The sequence below is a fragment of the Caretta caretta genome, chromosome 6 (genome assembly GCF_965140235.1).
Source record: "Caretta caretta isolate rCarCar2 chromosome 6, rCarCar1.hap1, whole genome shotgun sequence".
In the NCBI taxonomy this organism is placed as follows: Eukaryota; Metazoa; Chordata; order Testudines; family Cheloniidae; genus Caretta; species Caretta caretta.
Window position 1 is genome coordinate 117,761,503 of NC_134211.1, and position 24,928 is coordinate 117,786,430.

At 41.1% G+C, this 24,928-nt stretch overlaps 1 protein-coding gene across 1 annotated transcript in view; it reads left to right on the top strand.

Moving 5' to 3' along the window:
• KCNH5 (potassium voltage-gated channel subfamily H member 5) overlaps nucleotides 1–24,928 on the top strand; it is a 246,928-nt gene that overhangs the window by 158,228 nt on the left and 63,772 nt on the right. Inside the window, exon 9 of the mRNA XM_048854484.2 lies at nucleotides 11,446–11,698. Within this exon, the coding sequence (XP_048710441.1) occupies nucleotides 11,446–11,698 (253 nt within the window). The remainder of the gene's footprint in view (nucleotides 1–11,445; nucleotides 11,699–24,928) is intronic.

Here is a 24,928-nt window from a genome sequence, read left to right on the forward strand (position 1 = left end):
GCCTATGTAACCCATACCCACGCAGGGTTTGTCTACACAGCGGCTGGGCGGCACGAGTCCCGTGCTAGCTGTCCTTGAGCTAATGCCCCAAAATAGCAGTGTGGCCATGTGACACAGGCGGTGGCTCAGGCTAGCCACCCAAGTACCGACCCAGGTGGGTGGGTGGGACTGTACTTGAGTGGCTAGCTTGGGCCACCATATGTCCTGCTGCTGACATGCTGCTATTTTTAGCTTGCTAGCTCAAAGAGCTACGGTGGGTGTGTCCACCCAAGGTGGGAACATACCCTCAGTAATGCTGTGTCCCTGGTTTGTCACGAGAGGGAGGACAGAACCTGGGACATCTAAATCTTAAAACATGAGTCTTTACTGCTTGAACTAAAAAGATACGTCTGTTAGCTAAGGCAGTGGCAGCCCCATCAACCGTTTGTGACCCAGCCACCACTTGAGGGAGACAGAGTGCCACTGTGAATGGCCATGTTTGCTCCTGCCGGGGCAATGTAGCTTTGTATTGCTTCCTGTGCAGGGCTGAGATGCAAAGTCTAGCCTCAGGGAGAATCTCTTCTTTGTATCCTTTGCATCCTTTGATATCTGAATTATCTCTTTATTTAATGACACTATGGCCCAGATTGAAACAAAAAGTTCCCCATGTAGGTGATAGAACTAGAGCCTGGAATTTTTTGTCAGTCCCAAAACTGTGGGTGCGTTTATTTTATTTTATTGCTGGAGATGGTGAAATTCTGCAGTGTGAATCTCAAGATTTTTTCTTATCGCAAAAATTGGTTTTACCACGAGTTTCTTTAATGATGTTGGCTGACTTCTAATGTACTGTCACCTTAATGAGTTATGTAATGTCTATATTTTTGATATGTGTATAATATGACTTAAAAGGATGAGCACTCCCTCTGTAGTGTACCTACACAACACAGGGTGGGATCTTACACCTTGTATCATCTGCACATTTCATTAATGTGCTCATTACTACATTTTCCAGAGCATTTATTAATCTATTAAAAAATCAAACCAGACCTTCCAGCAGTTGTGTCCCCACAGTATAATATGGTGTAATTTATCATCACCAGTTGTTTCAAGACCTTCAGCCAGTTTTTATCTGTGTTGAGAAGATTGAATTGAATTTAATCCAAAATAATTTGTAGCCATTTCTATATGTTTCCAACACTTGTTAGTGTTATTCAATTAAGAAATTTTCCTTCTTGTTACTGTACTGCCAAATCTGTCTCAATGCTCTGGTCACCAGTGTAAATCATATTCTGTATTGCTTAAAAAATGTAATTAAACTCAGTTTGCAGATCTGGTGCTTTCATCATATAAAGCAAACTACATAAGAGACGAGAAGAAGATCTCTGTAGAGCCTGAAAGCGTGTCTCTTTCACCAACAGAAGTTGGTCCAATAAAAGATATAACCTCACCCACCTTATATCTCTCTTGGAATTTTAGACAGGTCAGTTAAATAGTAACAAACCTTCCTTGTTTACATAAAATATTCAGTGTTAGCATGTTCGGTCCAATCTATTAAAAACCATCTTAATCCGTGCAGGGTTAATAACTCTGATCAATCTGCCTAACTATTTGTAAAAAGTTCCAAGTTACAGTATGAAAGTGCTCAGTGATTTGCATATCAGCTGTTTCTTAATTTTGCCTCTTAAGCAGCTCATCCAGTGCCCATTGTGAAATGTATGGCCAGATTTTCAAAAGAGCTCAGCACCTGACTTAATGAGTTTTTATGCAAATGCAGTCAGTTTCTTTGGATGCCTAATAGGAGCTGAGCTCTTTTGAAAGTCTGACCTTGATTGTGGCTGCTGAGCACTTCTGAAAATCTAGCTCTTAATGGCCTCTTCCCAGCAAGGAATTGATCTGCGGGCTCCCAGACAAAAGTGGGCGTACTCTTCCCCCCCGCCCCCCCAAGCCAAAGTTAATTGTGTGTAAAAGTTATTCTGCCACCGCTGAATAAATCTCATGGCTGGTGCGGTGAGAGAATGAGAATTTAGATCCTTGTAAGACTCCTTCATTGTGTGATTTCTCAGTCTGGCATTCCTTGTCATGACTTCAGAGATATTGTAATGTCCATGAAGCCATTCAGCAGCCTTCTCAAACTGGAGACAATTTCAGAAATATTTAAAACTATTCCAGCAGACATTATTTGTACACCATCTTAATCCACAACATCTTTGTTTTAATTAATTTGCTATTCTTGCAGCACTCTTATAATCTCTGCTCCGCGTAGAATTCTATGAGCTATTCTGGAATCTTATCTTAAACTGCCTGAGTACACTTAGAAAATGCTAGGACGAAAAAAAAATCAGACAAGCCTCCTTGGGAATTTTACCTTCCAGATCTCAAGTTTAGCACAGAGACATGGGTGTATTGTACCATTTATTCGTGAGTATTCCAGAGCTTTTAATACCACTGTCACAAGTCTCTGGCTACATACATAGACATCTCACTCACCATCTAAAGTGCACACATGCAGAGATAGAACCTAGCATCTTTGTTCTAGAAATATGAACGACTACCACATGTGCTAAAGGAAACTGTCTGTTTGCTGTGGTTGTATTATGGCTTATATCCTCTATGGGCAGGCTAGAAGATGATGATAAAATCAAATCTGAGCATTCTTTTTGTAAGCAACTGAACAGGATTGATTATCCACGCAGAAGTGGGCACCTCTTCAGTGCATTACTTGCTCTCAGTAGTTAAGCAAAGCTGTCCCTCGGGGATTAGGGGTCTACAGTGGTTCAATCCAATAGATACCAGTCGGTGGCTTCACAGATGCAAATGTCACCATGAACATGTGACACAGAACTCAGAACCTTCTCTGTTAAAAATCAGAGGACTCTATCAACTGAGCTAAAGAAGGTTTTTCTGCATAGTGGGAGTCTACATTGCCTTTCGTTTTGGCAGCAAAAGGTAGTGGGTTCTGTTCTTTATGATGTTTGGATGCATGTGCAATAGTTACTGACTGTGAAGTCTGTGGCCACAGATTTATTACATAGAACCCTGCAGACTGTATTCTCCCAAGCTTATGCTCTGAAGCTATCAAATAGTAAAGCATTGTAGTCGGCAACCTTCATATTGATTTGTTCATAAAACAAGGATTCCACGCACACGCAAAAAAATAAAAATAATAGCGAAGACTCCTCTGGAAAAATCTTACCTCTTTGGAAACTGGAAGATGGTTTTTGATACATCGCTTAAAATATACAAAAAATAGAAACCATTAACTAACAGGTATATTGTATCCTCTTTGGACACATGCCATTTTAAAAATGTGACGTTTCAGGAGACAATTTAGAGTCTTTGTTTTTAACCATGTAATCAGAATGTCTAGTTCTTACTCTGCCGACTAAGGGCCATTCTCAACAGGGCTTGTGTCATAAATATAAAGGGAAGGGTAAACCCCTTTGAAATTCCTCCTGGCCAGGGGAAAGCTCCTCTCACCTGTAAAGGGTTAAGAAGCTAAAGGTAACCTCGCTGGCACCTGACCAAAATGACCAATGAGGAGACAAGATACTTTCAAAAGCTGGGAGGAGGGAGAGAAACAAAGGGTCTGTGTGTCTGTTGGTATGCTGCTTTTGCCGGGGATAGACCAGGAATGGAATCTTAGAACTTTTAGTAAGTAATCTAGCTAGGTATGCGTTAGATTATGATTTCTTTAAATGGCTGAGAAAAGAATTGTGCTGAATAGAATAACTATTTCTGTCTGTGTATCTTTTTTGTAACTTAAGGTTTTGCCTAGAGGGGTTCTCTATGTTTTGAATCTAATTACCCTGTAAGATATCTACCATCCTGATTTTACAGGGGGGATTTCTTTATTTCTATTTACTGCTATTTTTATTAAAAGTCGTCTTGTAAGAAAACTGAATGCTTTTTCATTGTTCTCAGATCTAAGGGTTTGGGTCTGTGGTCACCTATGCAAATTGGTGAGGCTTTTTATCCAACATTTCCCAGGAAAGGGGGGGGTGCAAGTGTTGGGAGGATTGTTCATTGTTCTTAAGATCCAAGGGTCTGGGTCTGTAGTCACCTAGGCAAATTGGTGAGGCTTTTTACCAAACCTTGTCAGGAAGTGGGGTGCAAGGTTTTGGGAAGTATTTTGGGAGGAAAGACGTGTCCAAACAGCTCTCCCCCAGTAACCAGTATTAGTTTGGTGGTGGTAGCGGCCAATCCAAGGACAAAGGGTGGAATATTTTGTACCTTGGGGAAGTTTTGACCTAAGCTGGTGAAGATAAGCTTAGGAGGTTTTTCATGGAGGTCCCCACATCTGTACCCTAGAGTTCAGAGTGGGGGAGGAACCTTGACAGCTTGTATATAACATAGAAACACCTCGTCTCTTACTGTGCTCTCTTTGTAACTTCACAAGGTTTCTAGTAATTTCAGAAAGTTCCAACTTGTTCCTGCAGAAAATAGAACTATGTTTCCACACCAGAATCTTCTTTACATCAGCAGGAAAACTACCATGCAGAATCTGCTCTGTGCCACCAAATCACCTTCTTACAGTGCTGCCCTGAGTCATGTTAGTGGAGTTGATGGTCTCCATTAAACACCTTCTGAACCCTTGATGCTTGCATTTGTACTCTCAGAAAGGAGCTATAATAAAGGCTCGTCAGAGACTGTAGAGTCCTGTGCTGGGAGCATACAGTATATGGATTAATAATTGAGATTACCCATCTTCTCACTATTTTCCCTTGGTATTTGCACATTTACTTTTTATTTTCTTGTATATCTAAGATCCTTTGTAAAATCTTTTAACACAAAATGCTTCCTATTTAGTTGTCTTCAACTTCATTCTCTCTTCTCAGTTCAAGGAGAACAACATATTGTAAACATGAAATTGTTCAGCCTGTGGCTAGATCTTTTCTCCTTGCTCTTTTACGATTGTGCTTGCCAAAGAATGAAGATTCAGTGTATATAAAGAAGGTGCTATCAGAAGAGTCACTTTCTAAATGGAGTCTTTTGGATCATGACTTCAGTTAAATTACTGAATTCTGTGTGATTTACTGAACTGGCATTTTCTGTGCAATGGAGTTCTTGCCCTCCTTCTTGTTATAGTGTTTGATGATAAAAATATGACTGTACCTATAAAAAAGAACACTACTAGGAATCATAGAAAAGTTGGGCTGACAGGGATCTTGAGAAGTCATCAAATCCTTGCGCTGACCAGGACTAAGTAAACCTAGACCATCCCTGACAGGTGTTTGGCCAACCTGTTCTTAAAAACTTTCAATTACGGGGATTCTACAACCTTCCTTAGAAGCCTATTCAGGAGTGTAACTACCTTTAGAGTTAGAAAGCTTTTCCGAATAGCTAACCTAAATCTCCCTTGCTGCAGATTATGATCATTACGTCTTGTCCTGCCTTCAGTGGACATGGAGAACAATTGATCGTAGTCCTCTTTATATCAGCCCTTAAAGATTTTGAAGACTTTTGTCAGGTCCCCCTTCGGTCTTGGTTTCTCAAGACTAAACATGCCCAGTTTTTTAACCTTTCTTCATAAATCAGGTTTGCTAAACTTTTTATGACATTTGTTGCTCTCCTCTGAACTCTCTCTAATTTAACCACATTTTTCTTGAAATGTGGCACCCTGAACTGGACACAATATTCCGGCTGAAGCCTCACTCATGTAAAGTAAAGAAAGTCAATTACCTCCCGTGCCTTACATAGGACTTTCTTGTTAATACATTCCAGAATGATTGTTGCCTTTTTCACAGCTGCATCACATTGTCGATGCATATTCAATTTGTGATTCACTCTAACCCCCAGACCATTTTCTACAGTAATACCATCTACCCAATCTATTTCTTGTTTTCTAGTTATGCGTTTGATTTTTTTTCCTTCCTAAGTGAAGTACTTTGCACTTACGTTTTTTTTTAAATTTCATCTTCTTGAATTCAGACCAATTCTTGAATTTGTCAAGGTCATTTTAAATTCAAATTCTGTCCTCCAAAGTGCTTGCAACCCCTCCCAGCTTGATGTTGTATACAAACTTTATAAATATGCTCTCCACCCTGTTATCCAAGTCATTAAATACTGAATAGTACCCGACCCAGAACTAATCCCTGCAGGACCCCACTAGATATATCCTCACAGTTTGACAGAGAACCATTGATAACTACTCTTTGAGTACAGTCTTTCAATGAGGTGTGCACCCAATTTACAGTAATTTCATCTAGACCACATTTCCCTAATTTGCTTATGAGACTGTCATGTGTGACTGTGTCAAAAGCCTTAGTAAAATCAAGATATACCCTGTCTGCCGCATCCCCGCTATCCATTAGGCCAGCAGTCCTATCAAAGAAGGAAAATAGGTTGGCTTGACATAATTTTTTCTTGACAAATTCGTGCTGGCTATTCTTTATAACTAGGGCTGTCAATCAATTAAAAAAATTTTGTGCGATTAATCGCGATGTTAAAGAATAATAGAATACCATTTATTTAAATATTTGTGGACTTTTTTACATTTTCAAATATATTGATTTCAGTTACAACACAATACAAAATATACTGTGCTCACTTTCTATTATCTTTATTACAAATATTTGCACAGTAAAAAAGAAAAGAAATAGTATTTTTCAATTCACCTCATACAAATAATGTAGTGCAGTCTCTTTATCATGAAAGTTGAACTTACAAATGTAGAATTATGTACAAAAAATGCACTCAAAAATAAAACACAAAACTTTAGAGCCTACAAGTCTACTCAGTCCTACTTCTTGTTCAGCCAGTCACTCAAACAAGTTTGTTTACATTTGCAGGAGATAACGCTGCTGGCTTCTTGTTTACAATGTCACCTGAAAGTGAGAACAGTCATTTGAGTGGCACTGTTGTAGTCGGTTTTGCAAGATATTTACATGCCAGATGTGCTAAAGATTCATATGTCCCTTCATGCATCAACCACCATTCCAAAGGACATGCCTCCATGCTAATGAGGCGTTCTGCTTGATAACAATCCAAAGCAGTGTGGACTGAGGCATGTTCATTTTCATCATCATGAGTCAGATGCCAATAGCAGAAGGTTGATTTTCTTTTTTGGTGGTTCAGGTTCCGTAGTTTCCACATTAAAGTGTTGTTCTTTTAAGACTTCTGAAAACATTCTTCACACCCCATCCCTCTCAGATTTTGGACGGCACTTCAGATTCTTAAATCTTGGGTTGAGTGCTATAGCTATCTTTAGAAATCTCACATTGGTACCTTCTTTGCATTTTGTCAAATCTGCAGTGAAAGTGTTCTTAAAACGAACACCATGTGCTGGGTTGTCATCCGAGACTGCTATAACATGAAATATATGGGAGAATGTGGGTAAAACATAGCAGGGGACATACAATTCTCCCCCAAGGAGTTCAGTCACAAATTTAATTAACAGATTTTTTTTAATGATTATCATCATCATGGAAGCAGGACGTCTGGAATGGTTGCCGAAGCATAAAGGGGAGTATGAATGTTTAACATATCTGACACGTAAATACCTTGTAATGCCGGTTACAAAAGTGCCATGCAAATGCTTGTTCTCACTTTTAGGTGACATTGTAAATAAGAAGTGGGCAGCATTATCTCCATTAAATGTAAACAAATTTGTTTGTCTTAGTGATTGGCTGAACAAGATGTAGGACTGAGTGGACTTGTAGGCTCTAAAGTTTTAAATTGTTGTGTTTTTTGAGTGCGTGCAGTTATGTAACAAAAAAAATCTACATTTGTAAGATGCACTTTCACAGTAAAGAGATTGCATTACAGTACTTGTATGAGGTGAAATGAAAAATACTATTTTTGTTTATATTTTAACAGTGAAAATATTTGTAATAAAAATAATATAAAGTGAACACTGTACACTTTGTATTCTGTGTTGTAATTGAAATCAATATATTTGAAAATGTAGAAAAACATCCACAAATATTTAATACATTTCAATTGGTATTCTATTGTTTAACAATGACAATAAAAGTGTGATTAAATGCAATTAATTTTTTAATCATGATTAATTTTTTTGAGTTAATTGCGTGACTTAACTGTGATTAATTGACAGCCCTACTTATAACCCTATTATCCTCTAGGTACTTAAAATTTGATTGTTCAATAATTTGTTCCAGTATCTTTCCAGGTGTCAAAGTTAGCCTGACTGGTCTATAATTCCCCAGATCTTCCTTGTTCCCCTTTTTAAAGATAGGAACAGTGTTTGAATGACTGATCACTTGGTACTGTATTTTTAACTCACTGAATTGTATTTGAAATGGTTTTAATATGTTTATTGGGTATATGAATGTCTTTTATTTTTGATGAGTATGATCACTTTATATTAACCAAACAACAAACAAACCAACCAGGAAATCTGAGAAACTCTCAGGATACAATTCTTGTCCTCCCTCTGTAATATTTTACAGTAATTAGAATTTGAGAGGTTTTTAGTACACTCTTTTTTCCTTCCAAAGTATAGAAGATTGGAACATAAGGTTTGGAAGCCAAAATCATTTAGGTATTTGTAAGATCCATTATGAACACAGGGTTTGGAAATTTTCAAGGATCATGGCCTCTTTTAGTCAAAGCCATTTATATTGTTAAAAGAATGACATTGTTAACAAAGGAAATCCTAGCAATGGTATAAGTCCGATACTAGATAAGAATAGTAAAGTTGCCAGTCATGATGCAGAAAAGGAAGAAATATTCAATAATTATTATTGGAAAGCAGCAGGGTCATATATTCATATCTTCCAGTAATAAGGAAGAAGTTTCCCTATTCCATAAGTAAATAGGGAGGATTGAAACAGCAGCTATTAAATGTAAGCATTTTTAAATTAGCAGGTGCTGAAAACTTGCACCCAGAAGTATTAAAAAAATTAGCTGAGAAGCTATCTAAACCATTAATGTTCAGTTTCAACAAATCATGGAAAATGGGATGTTGCAGAGGAAAAACCTAATATTGTGCAAATATTTCAAAAAGTTAAATGAGATAACTCAGGTAATTAATAGTCTGGTTAGCTTGACATCGATACCGGGCCAAATCAAGGAAAGACTGATATAGGACACAGTCAGTAAAGAATTAAAAGATGGTGGCAGGCAACATGGCTTTATGGAAAACAAGTCTTGCCTAACTTGTTTTTTGATGACATAGTATACTAGACTTCTGTAAGGCATTTAACTTAGTCCTGCATGACATTCTGACAAAAAAAATCACAGACAAAATCAGTGTAGCCCTTATTAAATTGATTAAAAACTGACTAACTGGTAGATCTCAAAAGTTATTGTAAATGAGAAACCAATATCCTATGGAAGATTCCATCCCATTGTCGTCTTTTGCAGGATCCCACAGGAGACATGAGAAAAACATGCATAATAGTGACTGACTAAAGAAGCTCAATCTATTTAGTTTATCCAAGAGAAGATTACAAGGTGACTTCATCATGGTTTCCAAGTACCCACACGGGGAAGAGATTTCTGATAGTAGCTGGCTGTTTAACAGAAAAAGGCTTAACAGGCTCCAATGGTTGGAAGCTGAAGCAAGACAAATTCATTCAGATGTAAATTTTTAACAGTGAGGGTAATTAAATATTGGAAGAAGTTACTGAGGGACATGGTAGATTCTCCATCACTTGGAGCCTTTAAATCAAGATTGTCTTGTTGAAAGATGTACTGTAGTTCAACCAGAAGTTATGGGCTAGATGTAAAAATTACTGTGCCAGGTTCTGTGACCTGTATTATGATGATGGTCAGATTAGATTATTATAATGGTTCCTTTTGGCCTTAAACATTTGTGAATATATATGCTTAATATTTACCTTGACTGTCATAATATACCTGATAAGATAGTAAATCCCCTTCTCAGTTTTCCAATCCATTATCTCAAAGATAACAATATGACTTAGATCTATTAAAATAAGGAAGGGACACATATTAATGTAATTAATTAAGATCTGGATAGTTTATTGTCTGCCAGTTCTGTGTTTTGGACCTTTTAGCAATATCGTACAATAATAATAATATCATTCTTTATAACAGACCTTGATTGAACAGAAATTAAAATTCTCACTTTAATTCCTACATTAACATGAGCATGGTTGCCACAAAGTTAGTTCAGTGTTGCCTGGATCTCTCTGTTAAAGTGTACCTTGACATTCTAAGGACTGGCAAACTGTTCATGAACTGGGGACTGGCTCCCACTATTGCCTGTGGAGCAAACTGATTTAATTCAGTAATGTGAGAACTTGCGCAGTGTTATTTGTTGACCTGCAGTTTTCTCTATATATTAGACTTTCACAGGGTAGTTAATTTGTGTCCACTGGGATTAATTTATACCTTGCCATACATTTTTGTTAGCGGTCTTAAAAGGGGAATATTCCCAAGTAAATTAGCTAACATGTACTTTAGGATTTACATCACTATTAGCAAGTTTGAGAAAATTTGCTCATGTTAAATGTGCATTTCACAAGCCTAGCTCTTATAATTACTGGTGATTCACAGTTTGTCACTTTCTTTCTTTAACTGGTTAGGCTTTGCTAACTTTCCCTTTATTGTATCTGTTGGAAAAGCCACTTAAGGTAAGAATTTGTCTCATGGGACAGCCAACATCAAGTGATCTATCATTGGCTGCCATCAGGTTCACAGTGCAGCTTTTCACTCACATGTGCTTTATATTTCTTATTGTGAGATTGCATAACATTTTTGTTCCTATTCTAATCTTGAAGCTCTTTTGGTATCTTATTCAGAGTGTAAGCTCTTTGTGGAAGGGACCATCCCTTATTATGTGTTATACAGCACCAGGCACAATGGGGATCTGATCTCAGTTGAGACTGTAGGTGCTTCCATAATGCACGTAATAAATTCTCATCTATTTCAAGGCTTTGGTGGCCAGGTATTTAAATGACATACATCAGTAGCCCTTTCAATAGCTCACATGTGCACATGCTGAACAGATAACTAGGTGGTTTGTGCATAGTTTCCCATCTTTACAAACGTGATCTGAAGGCGCAAGTGCTGGGGTTTGCTTTCCTACTCTTGCCCATTTAAAAGCACTGAAGCAGGGAACAGCCCTGCTTCCACCACTGCCTTATCAACTTGCCTCAATTCTCTGCTTTCGCAGGGACCGTCTCTGTCAATCAGTGGGTTATTCAGATGCTAAGGCTGCTGAGACTGCCAGTAAGGGTGCCAATTAGTGCCAACTGTAAATGGTGTGTTTTGTAGAATTTATGTTCGTAGGAACTGATATTATAATGTAATAATGCCAAGCTCTTACGTAGGACTTCTCATCAGTAGATCTCAAAGCACTTTACAAATGAGATCAGTATCATTATCCCCATATCACAGACATAGGTGGAAAACTCTCTCTGAATACTGTCTGAAGGTGACAATGGTAAAAATATTCTGCTGTAGGAATGTCTCTTTCTTAAAACACCTACTGATCTTGTATCATATTCCCAGCTGATTTTTTTCCCCTTCTTTATTCAGGTTCTTTCCATTTGTCCCAAGGACATGAGGGCAGATATCTGCGTGCATCTGAACCGGAAGGTTTTTAACGAGCACCCTGCCTTTCGACTGGCTAGTGATGGCTGTCTGCGGGCCCTGGCTGTGGAGTTTCAGACTATTCACTGTGCTCCAGGAGACCTCATCTACCATGCTGGAGAAAGCGTAGATGCGCTCTGCTTTGTGGTGTCGGGATCCCTAGAAGTCATACAGGATGATGAGGTGGTTGCTATTTTAGGTACTGTGATCTTTACTGAAATGGTCGTACCCTACATAAATAATGGGGAGCTGCTCCCCAAGTTTTATCTAACAATCCAGATTGAAATGTAAGTTACTCAGTCATGTCTCTCAGCCTGTCTAAGCAGAGGTGCTTATTGTCGTTGTGTCTAAGTGCTTCACGCCAATTAAAGCTGTTCCTGAGTATTCCCTGACTGGCAAAACCCTCACCACTTGCCTTGCTCCCAGCGCACATGATTGTGTGAGTTTCATTTTGTTTTTCCTTCCATCCTATCTCTACAATTGTGAGTTAATCCTGGGAATATGCTATTCCTGGAGGAAGGACTTACCAGGAGGTGGGTCTTCCATCGAAACCTGGCTTTGGCTGCCCTCATTAGGTGTTCCACAGCTGGGGTGTAGCTGCTGAAAAGGCTCTGTCTCTGTGTCTTATCCTATCCTAGTACCTGTAGAACACAAGCTGTCTTGGAGGATCATGAATCTTGGCAAATCTTGAAAGAGAGGATACAGGATGAAGAGTAGATAGATGTAAAACAAATAATTAAGGGGGTGAGATGTGTCTGGAGAGGAAAATTGCTCAGGCAAATCTTGTGGACTTCATTTGCTATTCTTAGAAAGCTCTTGCCCTTGCTTTGCTAGAGATCATAAAATGATGCGCAGTTGTGTCGGGAAATGCAATTGCAGTAAATGACCTTCCTGAGGGAAACACACATGGAGCGGCTTGCAGCATTGTATTCTGTTAATTACAGCTTCACCTTGTGATAAATTTCCTCTTAGAATAGAGCGACGGAGCTCGAGGGGAGAGTGATATTTGGACATTCTGGATCAGGTGAGTTTTGTCGCAGCAGAAATGATTTGCTCAGTGAGCTGTGGATATGCTTTCCTTCTGCTTAGCTTCGAATAATAACTGGTCTTGCCCAGTGGCACTGTAGCAGTGCATTGGGACCATGAAAGATGAATGGTTGTCATAGCATTGAAACACTTTGTCTCAAGAGAGACTCCGTTAGCAGTAAATCCTTCACATTTTATTCCTGTAGGAGTGCTCTTTCTGCCTACTCTGGCTCACTGGTCAGAGGTAGGGTGTCCCTGAGCACAACAGAATGGCATCTGTGTGCTTGAAATTCTTTAAATCTTCCTCTGGAGGAAATGTGTAAAGTTTTTTTATGCTCTCATAGGAGTGTTTTCCATGTTTACCTTCACACTGGCCTGTTTCACTTGCCTGTATTCTAGTCTGGGTTGTTTTTTCTTTTCTTTCCCCACTGACACATAAATTTTCTAAATTTTCTTCTGAGTCAGGAACAAAAGACACAGAAACTCTTTGCTGGGCAGTGAAATGACACACTTACATCATTGTTGTGAATTGGCCCTCAGGCCAATACCACAGAAAATGAATAGTGGTTTGAGCCAGATAGACATGCAAATTAGGGTTGACCCAAGCAAATCTAGGTCCCTTATGAAGGCCTTTGCTTGATCCCCCTGGCTGGAAAGCCTCTGATTCACTCCGTGACCTTCTCCTCCCCCTGGACCATCCTCAAATTCCTACATAGGCCACCTGTTGATGAAGGAGGTGGTCAGTGTTGGTGGGAGGGTACAAACAGAATGTACATTTGTCTAGGGAATGGGGCGGGGGAAATAATGGGTGCAGTTTTCCTATTAAACAAGAAGAGGTGGGAATATGCCACCTGCCCCAGCCAGGGCCACATTAAGGTGCAAGAAATGCAGCTAATGCAGGAGACTCCAGTTATCACCAAAGCAGGTTGAATGCCACAGCATGCAACACTGGGGCAGGGGCATTAAACAGGACACTGCTGAGCCCCCTGTCGTTACAAGTTTGGCAGCACTAGTTGACCTGGTCCTAACACAAATCTCTCACTGACTGTCGTGGCAGAATTTATGTCCCCATCAGATTTCTCTGCTTCCCCACAGAAAAATGACTTTCTGACAGGGAAGCAAGGGGAACCACAAGAGTGGTCATGTGTCCCCCCCCCCCCCCCCCAGCAGTATGTTTTGGGTGCCAGGGAAGCTGGCAGAGAGGTAAATCACTGTGGGGCAGGGGATAGGACTGGAGAAGACGCGGCTCCCCACCCTGCATCGGGCTCAGCTGCTAGTCCTGGCTGGGCTAGGGAGGATGGGACTTCCTCTTCCCCTGCACAGCATCCGGGATTGGGTAAGACCCACCCTGTAATCTCTCCCCCAGCTGCAGGAAGCTCTGCAAACTCCCTCCACACACACACTTCCTGTACCCATCGCTCCTCAGCTGCAGGGGGTGGGGGATCCCTGTACAGGGAGCTGCTCCCCCATCCACCTAACCCCTGTGCATCCATAACCCCTCATGCCCAGACCCTCCCACCAATCCTCACCCCCACCCCCTGCACTCAGAACCCCTCTGATGAGCCCCACTCCCCTTGTGCCTGGATCAGCCTGAGGAGCCATCCACCCCCCACACCCCACTGAGCCCCAATCAGCCGCACCTGGATCCCCACCCCACTGAGCCCCACTCCCCCAGCATCTGGACCCCCCCCTCGAGCCCTCCACACCCAAATCCCCCTGCTGAGCTCTATCCCCACACACACACACATCCAGACCTCCCCTGCAGCTGAGCCCCAACCACCTTCACCTGGACTCCCCAGCAGTGTCCCATTACCGTTGCATCCGGCACCCCCCTAACAAGTCCCTGTGCATCTAGATCCCCCCCACACCCGGATTGCCCCATACATGGATCCCCCCCACACTGAGCCCCTCCACACTTGGATCCTGCCTTGCTGAGCCTGCCTGCCCACACCTGGCGCACCTGGCATGAAGGGGGCAGGGCCCTGGGGTGTTTCTTTGGCAGTCCCAGTCCATGCACTGTGTCAGGGTTGGATGCAGCTTCACCACTGAGTCTGTGTCTGGGGTTCGGGGAGCTGTACCGTGATCTCCCGTCTCTGTGCAGCCTGTGGCCTGTGCTCCCCAATACCATGCTGGAACCTCCACCAATAAAAATTTTATTGAACAATAAAATTTGCAGGATTTTAAAATATTGTGTGCAGATTTTTTAATTTTTTTGCGCAGAATGCCCTCAGGAGTAACTAATGGAGGCTGAAATGAAGGAGAAGACAGAGTAGCTGTCTTTCTAAATCACCTGAAAAGGCTGAGTTCCTCATCTCCCCTAGCCATGACCTCAGCTGTGCCTTTAAGGCAGAGCCCTGCACTGGAAGTGCTGCAGAGCTGCACTGCCCCAAGGGTGTTTGCACAAGAATTCTCTCTCCAGCTCCCTAGCTTGTGCGGGAGTATTTTCACTGCTGCATCCCTCGAGCAGGTGCATCATATGCCCCGGCTGGGCTGCTCGGTGCATGAAGGCCTGGTGTATGAAGGCTCCTATGATGTCTCGTTGGGCTGGTACTCTGGGGACGTCAGGGGCTGTAATTACGCCAGGCTGCTCTGCCAGGTATGAGACAAGAGGAGACGACAGAAAGCAATACCTGTGCAGTGGCTAATGTACATGTAGGAAGCGGAGGGAGCACACCAGTCGACGCAGGTCTTCATCACATCACATCATTCTGTCCTGGCAGGATGCAGCACGGAGGAAGAAATAAGGAACAAGAGCAAGAGAGGAAATGTCCTAACCCACTGCCAGACGTGTGTGCGCCCTTTTGTGCACTCACATAGCTTGTCCAAGGGGCATCCCCAGTTTGTACCGGCTGGAGAATCTGAATTGAGGCATATACACACAAACCTGATGCATTTCCCTTCATTCTTGAAGATATTAAGACATTTTAAACTACAGTTTTTATGCAAAAAGCCATCAGGTCTAGTATTCCGGGTTGAAGTCGCTATGCCGAAAGCTAAAATCAGCAATTTCTTTATCAAAATATTTTTTGTACGTCAAGTCAGCGAACCATCTCCTGCTAAATACTAATCTCAGTGACAAAAAGGATCCCTCTCTCTTTGTGTTACATCTCTTTAAAGAAGAAAGGCTTGAGCTGTGTGCTACCAAATGAATGATTTTGAGGGTGTTACAATAAAACAAAGCATAAATTATTAATTTGCTGCGCTGAAAAACATTAAGTGAATTTCATGTAGGCTTTGTTGTTCATTACTGAATATCATTTTTCTGCAATAATGGTGAGAGATCTTTACTTCCACCTCCTACATTTCGTAAATCCAGTAGCTATGTTACGTGCTGTCTGACTGGAGAGACCTTTAACCACATTGAGTTAAAGAGAATTGGCTTTAATTATTGGAAGTGCCTTCGATTCTGCCATCACTGCTGACAGCTAATTCAATGAAACAGAGTTACATTTATTGTGTGGCATAGGGATTGGTAGACAGCATAAATCTAGTTTAAAGGATGATAAACTGTTACTCTGGTAATAAGCAAAATAGGGGATTTCCTCGTGCTCTGAACTGATTAGCTGCAAGACTTTCAGGAGTTCTGGAAGAGGATCCCTTTCAGAGGCATTTGCAAAGGCATTTATAATGACAATAAGATGGTGCAGTGCAGATCAAAGGATGGAGAACACCATTTTTATCAGTTTGTCCTGCCATAAGCAGTTCACACAGAAGGGAAAAGGAACTGCACGTCACCTGGCTCTTCCCTTCCACCTCTCCTTTGCTCACTGTCTTTGTAGGAGTCCTCTGAGCATCTCAAGGGGCTTTACATACATTAATTAAATTCTCACCATACCCTGCCCCACTCTGCAGGGAAATATTAGCTTCATTTTAGAAATAACATGCGAGGCAAGTGACTTGCTTGAGGTTGAACAGCAGGGTACTGGCAGAACCAGGATCTCCGACTGTCACTTCTGTGCTTCAGCTGAGAGATCATGTGTTCCTCTTCCCTATGGGGTGCTCTATCCAAATAATATATATCAAGTCTGAATCTCTTGTATGACCTGGTGTGCCTCCTAGTCCACCTCTCCCACTTTGCTCACTGCCTTTGTGTGACTCTGTCTGAGGATCTCACGGTGCTTTACGTACATGAATTCATTCATTCTCACCACCCCGCTTTCGCCTCCTGCAGCCATGTTGCTCAGTAGGTTTGGTGTCCCAGACAAGTATTTTCATTGGACTTACAGTAGGGATGCGCTTGACCCTTTGTGTTTAGGGGCAGGGCTTTGGAGCCGAGGTCCTCATCTTTAGAATTTGCTCCCCTTAGAAGCTCATGAGAGCCTGGATCTAGTGAGCTTCAGGGCAGGATGGAGGACCTAGTTATTTTGTTTAGCTCTGTTATGCTTTCGTTCTTGTTTTGTGCCTTAATTTTCTGTAATTAAGGTACCCGGCTGCTGTAGCAATAGGCATTATAGAAATGAGTAAATTGAGTGAATAATTCAAATTGAGCCCTGTGATCTGCAAAGTCTGGGATTCTTTAATGAAAATACCCTGGTGTGCCATTAAGTTCTCTCTGTTACGACCTTCATTTTCCTCTGCCGTCTGAGTGAAATAACTGCTAATCAAATAGCTAACAAACCAAATTCATCTCTGGTGTAAAATGAAGCTGGAGAAAATGAAGCAGAATACAGCTTAGTAATTTTACCATGTTACATTTGCAACTGCAAGAATAACCGGCAAGGGTAAGCAATCTTATGTCTAATTGTCATAAACTTTGCTGATAAGTCAGGCCACGCTGAGAACTCTATTCCGTAATTTTCCAGTCACAAGTAGAACTTGATAGAGTAACTAGAACTGCTTTATATGCGGAAATGTGCCACCAAACAGGTTTCAGTAAATGCAAGCTAATGAAATCAGGTGTCCACTCACATGGGGCAGATAGTAGTTCACCCTACTGCAGTTACAGACAATTTGCGTCTGGCAAAGAATCTTATGTAAGTGGTGGTGTTAAATGCCGACCAAGTATTTCTAGATGCTCCCTTTAATAGTATGGTTTACTGTAGAACTCATAGAATTGCTTTAAACCTGAAGATTAAGTAACGTATTTTGAAGAAAATGTTATGCCAGAAGAAAGGTAATGACTTTACACTTAAATGTTGATTCTGGGAACTGATCAAAAATAATTTGGTTCAACCCAAAGGGCTGATTAAAATATAATAAGGAGCTGAATTCCTAGGTGTGATTGATCCCTGTTGAATGAAAGCAGTTTTGGTAGCCCAGGCAGTATGAATATATGACAGCTTGTACTTCATCTACACTAGTGATCTTACCCCACATGTAATCAGATAAATTATCTATTTTAATGTGATGTATGTCAGTTTTTATATGTGTTCTTCATATAATCCCACTACATCCCTGTTGTTTATTGGATTTTTTATTTTACCAGAAGCCCAGACCTTCAGTTATTAAGCTTCCTTTAAACAGGGTCACATGTTATCTTTTAAGGCATTATTTCTTCCTAGTGGAATTAGAAACTGAATATTACCAAATATCAGACATGAACATCAGGGAAAGCTCGCCATAGCAAGTGGCATATAATTCATTGGTTTTAGTAAGGTATTTGAAAATTGGGAATGATTTTTTTCCACCCCATATTGCAGCTGTATTCTGAGGTTCAAAGGGATAACAAATTGATTCTTCTAGCAAATAGCATGAGGCGAATCCTAGGAGGTGCCGATCAATTACAACTCCCAGTGAAGTCAGTGCTCAGCGGCTTTTGGATTTATGCAAGTAGGCTTTAGAATTGCAGTATTAGGAATCCATCCATCAGCCCTATTAACATTTTGAATTTACTTGATGTTATGCTGAGCGAATGTTGCTGTGGAATTGAATTGTCATCCTCTGGTCAGATCTAATATAAACCTTTTCCTCTTCCTGGTGGTTCCTTATTGTTGCTTGTTTCTTTGAATAGGTTTTATTTACTGTGATAGACCCAGGCCAGTTGGGTACAGCAGAGTAGCAGAAGGCAGATATACTGGCCACTGGATTAACAGTTTTCTGTTCCCTGACTGACCAGAGCAGGGGCTGCTCCAGGCTAATGAGAACACCTGACTCCAATTAACCCTCAAAGAGTCAGGTGAGGCCATTAAGCTAATGTGACCACCTGACTCTATTTAAGGCCCCTCTGATACTGTAAAAGGGCTCACTCCAGTCAGGCAGAGAGGAGCCAGAGGAGAGGAAGTGCAGCTGAAGGGCTGGTTACTGAAGACACCCTCAAGTCATTGGTAAGGGAGCCCTAAGGTAAGGGTGAAGAAGGGAGAAGCAGGAGAGCTGTGGGGAAGTGGCCCAGGGAAATGGAGCAACTCTGGCGGTAAAAGGTTGGCTGCCAACAGCTGCTACCATTAGGGTCCCTTAGCCGGAACCCGGAGTAGAGGGCGGGCCCAGGTTCCCCCCAACTCACCACTACAGAAACACCTCCTGGGAGGGGAAAACAGGCCCCTGTCAGGACAGGAGGCTAAACTGTTTTGGCATGAGGCCGTAGGAGCAGCAGAGACTGTGGGAATTCTCTCACCAACTTCCATTGCTGGCTTATGATGAAAAGGGCTCAGTAGACTGTATCCCTGGCCCTAGAGAGAGAAAGGCTACGTGGAGGGTTGCAGTGAGCCTCTGAAGCTAGCATAAACCTTCTGGACATGCGGGACCCACAGGGACAAGGTCGGAGTTGTGCCACATTATATTTTGTATTTTAATAATTATTTACAAAAAAAGCTTTACCAGTGTTCAGCTGGCTTTCTGCACATGTTCCAAACCATTGTTGCTTTTTCTCTCCATTGGCCATTTTTGAACCCATTGCTGTTTTTCCAAAGTGCTTGAAATGACCTCTTTCACTCTGTCATTTTATGTAGTACCATGCAGCAGGTAGGCCCAGGTTTTCCAAAGGAGCTCAGGGCCAGACTTTCAAGTGTTCAGTGACCACAATTATGGCCAGATTTTCAAATGAGCTCTGCTCCCATTTGGGTACCAAAATAACAGTTGGATTTTCAGCTGAGCGCTTTGTTGAAAATTTAGCCAAGAGGGTCCAGTTATACTTCCACTGTAGTCAGTGGCAAAATATCCATTGACTTCAAGACCTACAGGCCCAGACCCCACTATGTTTTCTAGGGCTTAAGACAGAAAGTCAAAAATATATGAATGAACCAATCAAAGCATTTCATGTTACATGTTTTCTCCTATATTTATTTTTTTTATTTAGAGTTGGCCAGTTCCTTCATGCTTTAGTGTAGATTCATAGATTTTAAGGTTAGAAGGGACCTTAAACTAATCTAGTGTAACCTCTGACATAACACAGGCCATGATCATGGCTAAAATATTTAGACACACTAGACTAAATCCTGAGATGGGATATATATGTGCAACACCCAGCAATATAATTTTAGGCTTTACAGGTGGTCAGTTAGGAGTCATCCTAAATTACCAGCAAATACTGTATCTTCCAGCAGTTGCTGTGTAGCCCTTGGTGCAGAATTTACTATGTTACATGTAATTGCTCTTCTTCATCAACATTTTACTGGCACATACCCAGGTTCGGTATTTTATGATTTCACTTTGCAGCCAGAGATTCAGGATAATATTGCATTAACTGCCTAGAAACATGGACTCTGCAGCTCTTCTCAGCCATTTAGATAATGACAGCCCTCCTGTAAACGCCGCCCAGGTCCTTGATGAATAGAGCATTTGTTAGAGAATTGTTTACATTTTAATATTTTATCAGTGGGGAGATGCAGAGCTTTAACACAAATTAAATCTTAATTCATGCAGTTTCCTCTCAATGTGTTAGGTTTGGAAAAGATTTTCTAGGCATTGTAGTCTGTAGATAACTTTTTACATTTTTAAATTGAGTCCAAATACATTGCTCCAGCAGCGTTCAGCCATATAGTGCTGTTAACAGGATATTATGTATTTTTGACACCTGATGCCCTTTTGCTGAAAGTTGGTCTTTGGCTGATTAAAACAACTGAAAGGAAACATCTGAGAAAATCTATCTGAAGGTGGGTGAAACTAGGCATGTGCCCTGTGGAGTATTTCCTGTATGAATAAACAGCTGTTATAGAACAACAAACAAACTGTCTGGTGGTTTGTATCATTCCCTGATTTTGGCCCATGTACCATTCTCAACGCACAACACAAATAACAGGGTTGTATGCTTATGAGATTCATGGGAACAAAGTACCTATATCCCACAGTCTACTGCAGCATCAGCCTGTACTCCCTTCCGTATATGGGGCGATGGCTGATGAATTTGCACTGTTGTGGATCCAGCAGCATCACACGAACCCCTTGTGAATCCAGTCTCTGAGCCACCATAAATCTGTGACCCATTCTGAGCAGAAAGTGCGAACTCACTGTCCCCAGTCTTCAGGCTTCCAGCCTTAACTGAGACCTGTCCTGGCTCTCCTTAGACCATGTCCAGCCACTCATATCTGTCTCCCTTTTGCTCCTGTCCTGGGAGGTGTTTATCTTGGTAGCCATAATTTCAGAAAGGAAGATAGGGCCCTTTTATCTGTTTTCCCTTTCTACATAATTTTTACCAGGAGATTTTTTTCCCCCTGTATCTGCCTAGACTTCTTCCCAAAGGTCCTATCCGGCTCTCACATCTACTAGGATATTTCTCTGCTCAGTTTCTGTTGCCAGTTTAAGATGAAGACATATATATGGGGTGTGTGTGTGTATAAATATATATATTTATATACATATAGACATGTGCAGGGCTCTGAAAGTCAGCTTAACTGGAACCTTTGTGAACCTTCTGTGAGCGTCTTTGCAGGCCCCAAGCAAGTTGATAAGTCTTGTAGCTTTGTTCTTCGTTGGGGAGGTCAGAGTATTTACTGCAGAATCTTACAAATTGGCAGTTAGCCAATCAAGCATGGCTGTGCTGAAAATCTGGCCCCAAACCTTACATGTTTCTAACCAGTTTCAAAAATGCTGTCATTACCAATTGGATGTCTAGTTAGATATTAAGGAGACTGGGAAAAATGCTTCCTTGTGAAAAAAATTTTAAATGTAACCCGAGGTCTGAGTTCTCCCAGAACACGTTTTCCAAGAAAATGACCTTGTTATGTATACTTAGAACTCCTCAGGCTTAATCCAACATATAATTTAGAATTTATACCAGATAGTTCCCTTCTAAAAACTCCGAGTGAGTAGGGCTTTGTCTACCTTCAAATATAGTATTGATTTATCTGTTAAAACTAGATAAAACAATGCAACCATCCCTATTGTGTGCACAGGTGTATTGTTGTAAAAGTGCTTTACACTGGTGTAACTTTTCCCACACGGGACGGGGCATAACTATACTGGTACAAAGCATCTTCATATCAGTGAAACTACATCCAGGCCAGGGGGTCTACCTCAGCAGTGCATGTAGGGCGGTACATTACGGGCTCTCCTGGGAACCGCAGCGGGGAAATGAGCAGAACATGGGGTCACTGGGCGACCCCATGCCAGCAGCCCCTCTGGTGTGGCTGCTGTACTGCCCCCAGCCTTGCCCCCAGCCCTGTCCTCGAGCGGGGCTGCTGTACAGATGGAGGAGACCCTGCGTGGAAGGGTGGGGCGATACAGCCATGCCGGAAGAGCTGCGGGCGTGGGACCGTGCTCCTTTCACCGCTGCGGTTCCGAAGGTGCAGCGGGAGGAGGACAGAGGGGCCCCCCATCCCTAGATAAGGGGGGTGGATCATGGGGAGGGGACAGGGAGGGCATGGGGCCCCTGGGCTAGGGGCGAGGCAGGGAGGAGTCACGTGGGGGTCATGTGAGGAGGTCACGTGCCTGTAAGAAATGGATTACACTTGCACCACTGGTCTACCTGTGTAACTATTGCAGTTAAAAAAAATCACAATTCTAACTGATAGAGCTAAACTGATACAATTTTCAAGTGCAGACCCAATCTCAGTCTTTCTTTTAGTCCAAAAATCAACGTAACGGTAGTAACCACATGAACATCCAGGGCCTGATTCTCTTTTGCCTTTTGCTTTGTGTAGTCATTTACACTAGTAAAAAGTGCATGTAAAAAACTACCCATTTTGGTTTGGTAGCTTTCACATTTTCACCCACTTTAAGGCCCCTTTTACACTATCAGAGCAGTGGGATGAGGCTTTAGTGATAATGGGAATCAGAGCCATAGTGATTTACATCCACTTTGCACTGGTGTAATGTCTACACGAGGTGAAAGACAGTGGTGCATCAGGCCCTAGCATGTTGGTGCTACAGGATCCTTTCCTTAAGGCTTGTCAAAAATTATTCCAGAATAAGATAGGGTATGAATTTACAGCACAGTAGCTATTTCTGAATAACTTCCATGCATAGGTCAGGTCTACTCTATAGGGCTAGATGGACCCAAGATACACAACTCCAGCTATGTGAATAAGGTAGCTGGAGTTGACGTACCTTTGGTTGACTTATTGCGGTGTCTACACCATACTGGGTCAACGGGAGCAACTCTCCCATCGACTTACCTTATGCTTCTTGTTCCAGTGGAGTACTGGAGTTGACGGGAGAGCGATCGGCAGTCGATTTAGCAGGTCTTCACTAGACCCATTAAATCGACCCCCGGTGGATCAATCACAACATGTCAATTCCCCGGTAAGTGGAAACAAGCCCATAGGCACTCTTATTCCAGATTAAAAGTACCTTTTTCTGTACATTTTTTTAGGTACCTCTTTTAGTTCATTCAATTTTCCAAGTGGATTAAGCTAATTCAGAAAAAGGCATTCTCATTTCAGAATAAGAGTGTGCACACATGGATTTATCCCTGGACAGCTATTCCTGAATAACTCCATATGTGGATAAGTCCTTAAAGGAGTCTTGGTCAGAGTCTAACTGTGGAGACAGATTTTAAAAATGTATACCCTACAGATCTCTCAAAGCAGCCATTTTGCAACACCAGCCCATGGCTATATCTGTACATGCATACCTGCCTAAATACCTAAATTGCAATATGTGCGTGCATATTTGCGTGCCTAACTTAGATACATGCTGTTCATTCAACTATATTTGAAAATCTGACTTTTAATTTCAACTAGCTAAATTATCCTTTGCAATTATCTGAAAGGAGAGTGAAAGAGAAATATATGAATATTTGCCATCATTTACTAATAGCCATCAGTGAGCTGGGGATAAAATATAATATGTAATTAGTGTCTGAGTGTTCCCTGATGGGGAAAACTCTATTGTGTTGCAGGATTTTATTTTGTTTTCACTCATTACATTTGTTAACAAATTTGGCTGATTTAACAAGTGTCGCAGCTTTCAAATATTTGGAAAAAGTTCAGAAGAGTCTTGAACTATTTGTTCTTGTTTTCATGCTGTCTGAACACAGCATAATATCACCATGCTTTCGCTGTGCCATGGAAGCTAATGCTCCTATTTATCTTTGTGTTCAAAGAAACATACAGCGTCCGTAAAGTACAAAATGTCAGTGTTACCTTTTGTGTCTGTCCTTTAAATCCTTCCCCACTTCAAGTTACCACACTGCCATTTGACTCAAAAGGCAACTGACTCGTGAATAAATGAATTGCTCTGGATGATTGTAGTGGCTCAGCATCTATTTGATGATCCCACTGCTGTTTTGTTATTTAACAGAGCAGCAACAAACATCATGAAAATCTGTTCATTTCTCTGAAGGATGATTCATTTATAAAAGAATTGTGGTACATTGTTTAACATTCAGTATTACACAAGGGTTGCATGTAAATATCATCTACTTTTAACCTTTTATTTTTAATTTGCTGGGTAATATTACCTTGCATTTAGAAAGAAAAGAAACATTTCCCTTACATTGTGGGAGGAGAATGATAAGAGACAACTCAACGATATTGCTTATTTTCAACAGCAGGCTGTAGTTGCTCAAAGCTAAACTCCAATTTTTCCAAGTGCACATCACAAAGAAAAAATAACTGATGCATTGTTGCACATGTTTCAAAAAGTGGTCTATTTTCAATAAATTATATAACTGTGTTGTGTGTGTATGAAACAGAACTGCGTTTATGAACAAGGACAATTAACTACAGAAAGGCATTTTAAAATCAGAACATTAGATAAGTGATAAATTACTCATAAATGCTCTGCAATAAGCATTTAAACTTTATGACATCTCATTTTGTAAAATGCATTAGCTGGATTATGTATTCCATATTCACCCTCATTTTTTAAAAAAATCCTTTGAAAACCAGACTAAGAAAGAGAGCCTTTATAATCTTCATTAGAAGAGACAATTCCAAGATATAGACATTATTTTTTATTGAATGTAAAATAGAGATGAATAAAACCAAGACAAGCATCAGCAATTTTTACTTTACTACAAATAGAAATTCCTATTCATGTTTTGCAAACCTCCAAAGATCTAGTGAATAATATTATGCACATACAATAC